Source organism: Sus scrofa, chromosome 15 (assembly GCF_000003025.6).
Source record: "Sus scrofa isolate TJ Tabasco breed Duroc chromosome 15, Sscrofa11.1, whole genome shotgun sequence".
Classification (NCBI taxonomy): domain Eukaryota; kingdom Metazoa; phylum Chordata; class Mammalia; order Artiodactyla; family Suidae; genus Sus; species Sus scrofa.
Genome location: NC_010457.5, coordinates 77,123,910 through 77,131,618, shown reverse-complemented (window position 1 = coordinate 77,131,618; position 7,709 = coordinate 77,123,910). Strand labels below are relative to the sequence as shown.

Sequence of the window (7,709 nt, the reverse complement as noted above, 5' to 3'; positions counted from 1 at the left end):
TGGCTTGGATCCGGCGTGGCTGTGGTGTAGGTCAGCAGCTATGGCTCTGATTTGACCCCTAGCCTGGGAACATCCATTATGCCGCAGGTGTGGCCCTAAGAAGACAAAAACCAAAAACCAAAACAAAAAAAGAGCATCTTTTAGAAAATAATAACAAACTTGGTCAACTTTTCCTATTCTGGAAAGTAAAAAATTCTAACATTTAATTTAAACATGCTGTGAATATTTCCCTACCCATTATAAGCTCCTTTTCAAAAAACAAGATTGTTAACTGAAAGAAATAGTCTAGAAATATTTATAATGCAAAATGAATATAGCTGGAGGCTTCTTTTACCATTTAGCTTTAAGTATAAGCCTAGCTCCAGAAATGATGGATCTGTCCTAAAAACAGGTGGGCGCTGGGCTGGGGCTGATAATGCTAGTCTCCAGCTGAGTGGTTGCAGACCAGTTCCATGTGCTGCTCTTTTAGCAGCGTTCGTGCCAGTGCCAGGTTAGTAACTGGTGAATCTCTTTCATCTAATTAAAAAACAGAGATAACACATTTAATTTCGCTCAACACATATGGAGTTCCCATTGTGGCTCAGTGGTTAATGAATCTGACTAGGAACCATGAGGTTGCGGGTTCGATCCCTGGCCTTGCTCAGTGGGTTAAGGATCCGGCGTTGCCGTGAGCTGTGGTGTAGGTCGCAGACACGGCTCGGATCCCGCGTTGCTGTGGCTCTGGCGTAGGCCGGTGGCTACAGCTCTGATTCGACCCCTACCCTGGGAACCTCCATATGCCAAGGGAGCAGCCCAAGAAATGGCAAAAAGACAAAAAAAAAAAAAAAAAAAAAAATTCACTTAACACAAAAACTCCATGTAACTTACCATCCCTTAGAAAATTTAGGAGAAAGTGAATGTCAGACATGAAAAATCACATTAACACAGTGTGACATATCAGAGAGTAACCAGTGCACACATGGCAGTCAGGAGTTGTAATTTAAACATACCACAAGAAGAAAAGCAAAATTACTGCAATTTATTGCTGTGTTTATGCTTTCCCAGTACAGCTGTAATATTATGAGTAGCTACAAAGTGCCACCTTCTGGTTTAAAACTGTGCAACATCTCCTTTATTTCTTCTCTTTCTAAATGGCCGTTTTATGGTGGACGTATAAAGCAACAACAGCAGCAGTTACAAAATGTTGTCTGAGTAATTCTGAGAGCTCAAAACAAAGATTTGTGTACAGGCTGAATAAAAAGATGTTCAATTAATAGTGCACATCATGTAACTTTAACAAACATCTTTAGTTGGAATTTTTGTGTAAACCTTAATAGAGATCCCAAGTAAACCAGCTCAACCATCTTTTCCTTTCACGGTTTAGTGAGGTGGTCTGCATTCTTGCAAACAATTTACAAAATACAAGAAACGTTGAGTGTGGGTATTAGGCATAAAATATTTCATTTTCTTACAGAAGGAGCAGCAGGAGAACAGGGAGCCTAGTAGGTACCCCGTCACCACCTTTCCCAAAGATGTACACCCCCAAGAATGGCAGTGGAAACCTGGCAGCAAGCCACCCTTCCAATTCTTTTTGGTTGTTTTAAAATACAAGCACTTTCTGACCTTTCTCTCCCCAGCCCGTGAGCCCCACGCGGACCGGCAGGATACAAGCCCCACATCCTCTTGCTTAGTTTTCCCCTTAGAGTTATTTACAGGACGCCTAAAGATACGGTACAAACTAGTACGAAATTAAGGATAGTTTGCAGCTCCAGACTCGCTTCCGTGGTTAAATAAGCACACCACGCCAATTCCGAAGGCCGGTCCACAGCTACGGTGACTCAGAGGCATTTGCATCTGTACCCGCAGAGGCAGGCTTCTCGCTGGCTGGGGCGGACTCGCTGGCTCTGTCCTCAGCAGTGGTGGGGGCCTTGGGAGTTGGGGGCGTCACAGCCACAGCGAGCGCGGAGGCAGCGTCTGCCCTTACAGAGGTCGGGACGGGGTCGGAGGGTGGGCTGCTGGCAGGCGGGAGGGAGGACAGCAGCTCCCCTGAGCCTGCTGCGGTAGAGACCTCTGGAACCAAAGGAAGGACGGGAGGAACTCGGTCGGCAAGGGGAGAGGTGCGATGCCAGGTAAGTTTCGGGGAGGCAGGGAAGGAAGAGGTGGCAAACCTAGGACAAAAACAGCAGAGGTCACTCATCCTCCCCGCACCAGAAGAGCAGCGGTCGTCATCGTCCTCACATGAATTATTTTAACATCTCGTTAAGGAAGCCGAAGCAGAGGAGTGACAATATGAACCACAACCTCTGCTCTTCCTCAGCTGGAGGCTGGGACTGAGTTAAATATTCCACGGCAGGACCAGCTCAGGGAAGAAATGATTCTCCCAGCCGGGGACAGCAGGAGCCCACAAAGCAGGTGATGCAGCCACATGGAGTTTGGGCAGGAGGATTCCACTCCCAGGCAAACTGTAGGCTGCCTTTATGCTGTCCTCTGGACAGGCTACGGGAAGAGGAGACACTGGCCAGGCCGCCTGTGAAGGTTTCCAAAGTGAGGGGCCTATGGGGCAGCAGCCCCCGCATTAGCCTCACCAGAAGCACCCAGCCTTTGTCATGCCCTGTGATTGACATAACTATTTATACTATACTTGGCAGATTTATTGTAATAATTTCAAAATGCAGACTGAAGGCAAAGAGCATTACTTCTTTAAGAAACAAAGGAAAGGCAGGTTGTACAACAGATTCAGGGCAAGCTGGGGCCTGGCGAAACCCTCAGGGATCTGGGTCTGTCTGTTAATCTGGGGAAAGGGCAGAACCAGAAGCCAAGCATACAGGGCACAAAAGAAAAGACAATGGAAGTGACAAGACAGTGGACACTAGCTTGAACTTATTGGCTTCATTTGTTTTGTAAACTATTGTACTGAAAAGCGAATGGGTTAAATGAGGATGGGTGATAAATATACACAGATGCTGAGTGTTACAACAGGGGCAGTTAGGACCTAAGCAGAAATATAACGATGTACAACGTACACCCTGGTGTAACAGGACCGCTCACTGACATCACCGACGGGCCCAGTTACTGAGACGAGCAATTAAAAGGCAGCCCCGACAGGACATGTGGCCATCTCAGAGCTAAAGGGAATCTGGGTAACCATTAACCACAAGAGCAGGCATGCAGGGCATTTTGCTGCTTCGTGTTCATCAGTGCATAAAATCTGAGTGTAAACACTCCCATTATGTGCTGACTCAACTATCTGCAGCTAAATCTCTCATAGTTTTTATCATAAAAGATAACTGTTAATAATGGAGAATATTTATCAAATAAGCCCAACCAGCTGAGCAAGGGTGACAGCTTTTGGGGCTGGGCCTGGGCCATGCGAAGCAGGCACCTCTATGACCTGGAGGGCAGCTCCTCCAAACCCGAGGAGAGTCATAGGGGGTTCATTCACCTCCACAGGGTGCACGGTTCACCTCCCATCTGATCAGCTCCAGCTCATCCAGGCCACGGGTCTCTACCTCTACAACTGGCCTTGCTGGTGCCTAAGCTGTCAGGGCGCAGGAGGAGGAAGGGGGAGGAGAGGCAGCCAGGCAAGAAGCCTCACAAAGACATTCCTCTTCCTCTTCTTTTTCAGGTTTTTAATTTTTTTTATTTTTTATTTATTTATTTTTCTTGTCTTTTTGCTATTATTTCTTGGGCCGCTCCCGCGGCATATGGAGGTTCCCAGGCTAGGGGTCTAATCGGAGCTGTAGTCTCCCGCCTACGTCAGAGCCATAGCAACGCGGGATCCGAGCCGCATCTGCAACCTACATCACAGCTTACGGCAACGCCGGATCCTTAACCCACTGAGCAAGGCCAAGGCTCGAACCTGCAACCTCATGGTTCCCAGTTGGATTCATTAACCACTGCGCCACGATGGGAACTCCTCAAGTTTTTTAAATAGAATAGATTAAGTTTTGTTGGAAGCAGCTGAAATTTGTTAAACTGATCTGCCCTTTCCAGGAAAAAACTGAAATAGAGGACTGCCTTTTCTGGATACAGCTTTTTATTAGACCGAGTCCTAGGAGGGCAAGGTGGGCAACATACCCGGGTTCACGAGCTCCGGTAAGCCGACACCTGGCACGATGGGCGCGGGGAGGTTGAGATTGGGGAGGGTGGGGAGGTTAGGTAGTCCTGCTGGCAAAGGTATCAGACCTGAAGAAAATGCAGAGAAGAGAAAGCATTCAATCTTTCTGCACTGAAAAAAATACTACCCACCTCACAGTGAGAACACCCCCAGTCCATTTACTGTGTGGGAGTTTTGTATCCTAACAATAACAAGACCTTACCCAAGAGAAGGGTCTTCCATACCTAAGCGATGAGATGGTAAAGGGGGTAAGGGTTAAAACAAATGAATACTTCTAAATCCAAGAGCAAGAATGATGCTGGCCTCAGTGTCTTGGAGAAAGGACTGATTTATCTCAGCAAGTACGGAGCTGAATTTTCTTTGATGGCTGAGGTTTACAGTTTATCAGGCAAATTTTTCCCCTCCTTTTGAAATAATTTCAGACTTCCAGCTGCTAATTTATATAAAGAATCCCTATATATACCTTTCATTCAAATTCCCCAAATGTTAACATTTACCACACCTGCTTTACCATTCTGTATGTGTGCACACATTTGGTTCATGGCTTAATATGTCTGTGTAATGACATTTTTATCCGTACAATTAAAGGCTCTCACAAAGCAGATGTATCTGAGACTGAAATAATATGTGACCACTATCTGCTGGATAAAGGGACTTGGTCTTCACTGGGAACAGTGAGCGATATCACACCTAACGTTAGAGCTACTGAAGACTCGAGCAAGGAGTGCGCTCCTCCGGGACACAGTGTTATTGGGCTGAAGGACCGCACCTTCACACCCTCCTTATTCCTGCCTCAGGCTGCTCTGCAGGGGAGGGGAGGTAGTCGGCTGCAGTTATGGAGCCCCAAGGCTCAGCAGCTACCCAGCTAGTGACAAGGAGCTCATTGCCACTTGCTTACATTTATCACAAAGTTACAGCAGAGATAAAAATAAAAAACATAAAAAGTCATGACACAGGTATACATTTTTTTGTTTTTTAAGATGCAAAATATCAGTAATGCCATTCTTCTTCTTCTTTCTGTCTTTTTAGGGCTGCACCTGCGGCATATGGAGGTTCCCAGACCAGGGATCAAATTGGAGCTGTAGCTGCTGGCCTACATCACAGCCATTGCAACACAGGATCTGAGCCACGTCTTTGACCTACACCACAGCTCACGGCAATGACAGATCTTGAACCCACTGAGCAGGGCCAGGAATTGAACCCGTGTCCTCAGGGATACTAGTTGGGTTCATTCACCACTGAGCCACGACAGGAACTCCAGTAATGCCATTCTTACATACATCTCTAGTCTGCTGCTGCTTACCTGGTAATGTAGTAGCTGGGTTCATTGGTGGCACAGAAGTGAGGGACTGGTTTACTTGTGGTGGCAATAACGGTACTGTTGGTACACCTAAAATAAAAGCACAACCTTTAAAAAAATTTCAGTTGATAAAGAATGAGCAGCCCATTGAGGGGGGTCTTCGGTTGGCGGGATGCAGTCAGTCTGGGTCTCTAGCTGCATATTCTCCCTCCTACCCCCACCTTAACAAAGACTGTTAGCCAAGCCTGGGCCAAGAGAGCAGGAGGCTCTGGGAGCCCACCCCAGCTAAGCTCATGAACAAGAGTTTTACATCTGACTTAAGCAGGACTGGATCAGAAAACTGTTTGGGGAATTTCTGTCGTGGCGCAGTGGTTAATGAATCCGACTAGGAACCATGAGGATGCGGGTTCGATCCCTGGCCTTGCTCAGTGGGTTAACGACCTGGTGTTACCGTGAGCTGTGGTGTAGGTCGTAGACGCGGCTCGGATCCCGCGTTGCTGTGGCTCTGGCGTAGGCTGGCAGCTACAACTCCAATTAGACCCCTAGCCTGGGAACCTCCATATGCTGGCAAAAAGACAAAAAAAAAAAAAAGAAAAAAGAAAACTGTTTGGGAACTTCAGAAATGGGACACAAGGATTCTAGTCAGTCTCTTCTAGGCTCCTGCCCTAAAAGGCCACGTAAACCTGGGGCTGCTGAGGAGGGGGGTAGGTTTGGGAGGGAGGGGCATGCACTCTGTGAAATGCTGAATGCTGGTCTGGGAAAGGGAGAATGAAGCCGAAGGTCTGAAAGAGACAGAAGAGCACGGGGACCTCCAGAGAGGGCAAGAATGACCTGGCTTCCTGAATCTCCATCTCCTTTTGACCTGTGTTCTGTGCCCCACTTTTGAAGTTTAGTACATTCCCATTTTGAGGGATGTCATCAGTTTGAAGAGATTGTGTTTTTTACATTCAAGTAACTTTTAGGATACCACCTGATAAAGATTACCGATTGTCTACCACCTACTTGTGTGAGAGGCTTTGCTGATGTTTAAACAACAGTAATACTGCACATGGGTTCCAGATCTTACAGAGGTCTGCTTAAATATGGTAGTAGGGACACATTGTGCCTCAAAGTATGAAGCAACCATTTTCGGATAGTTTATTTATTTAGTCATGTATTTACTTTTTTACAGAAATTGGAGGCATGCAAAAGTACAAGAGGATTCTTTGCTTTATCAGATTCTCAAATGGGCTGGATAGTTGGTTAGTGTGTTCAGCTTTTCAAGTTTTAGGGGGCAGCTACTGTATGTCAGATATTGTTCCAGACACTGAGGAACTTTACAGCATAAAGAAAATAGAAATCACTACCTTCAGGAAATTTAAAGTCTGATGAGGGGCAGGAAAAGGGAGATAGCTATTAAACAAGTAAAACAGCACATAAAATGGTGAGTTCTTTACAGAAAAAATCAAGAAAAGAAGACAGGAAGTGAGAGGAGGTAGGTGGACCAAAAAGGTCACATGATTAATGCCATTTCAAAGTGATGTATTCATGTTTTAAAAATTTCTCAATCCAGGAGCTCCTGTCGTGGCTCGGCGGGTTAAAAACCCAACTAGTATCCACGAGGATGTGGGTTTGATCCCTGGCCTCACTCAAAGGGTTGAGTAGATGTTGCTTGGATCCCACGTTGCTGTGGCTGTGGCGTAGGCTGGCAGCTGCACCTCTGATTCGGGAACTTCCATATGATGCAGGTACGGCCCTAAGAAAAAGAAAAAATTAATACCAAAATTTTCAAATCCAGAGTTTTCTCAAACAAACCCAAACCACACACTTTTATGTTTCTAGTTATTACTACTTTGTAGCAATATAACTAAAAGCAAAGACAGAAAAATATATGCCTAACAAAAAGTGGTTTCTCATATGTTATGAAACTAGAACATTTGAGTATATTTTAACTGATTTACTCAAAATGAAAATGTTGACTTTTTCAGTCTCTTTTGAGCAACTACTGCTTTATTTATTATGTCTCTGTCTTTTAATATTCAAGAAGCCATTTCTCTACAGTGTAACAAGCCCAGGATCTCAGTTCATGTGCTTCTAAGACAGCACAAGTATAACTGTAATGTAATGAGGGAAGAATTAAAATGTCTCTAAAAGGAAACCTGAACTTAGAGAGAGATGCCAGCTATCTCCTAAAGCTGGAAGAACTCTCATGTGGCACTGGGACACACACTCTAAAGCCAGGTGAGAATTATTCAGATACAGACGGGCTTGCTACTTGGGAAGTACCCCAACCTGCCTTTACTAAGTCTAATCAGGAATAAACCAAGGGACCAC

At 45.6% G+C, this 7,709-nt stretch overlaps 1 protein-coding gene across 1 annotated transcript in view; it reads right to left on the bottom strand.

Moving 5' to 3' along the window:
* The window catches only part of GORASP2 (golgi reassembly stacking protein 2), a 31,314-nt gene continuing 24,602 nt past the window's right edge, over positions 998-7,709 (bottom strand). Inside the window, 4 exon segments of the mRNA XM_021074828.1 lie at positions 998-2,064; positions 2,067-2,147; positions 4,057-4,164; positions 5,400-5,486. Coding sequence (XP_020930487.1) covers positions 1,808-2,064; positions 2,067-2,147; positions 4,057-4,164; positions 5,400-5,486 — 533 coding nt within the window. The 3' untranslated portion in view covers positions 998-1,807.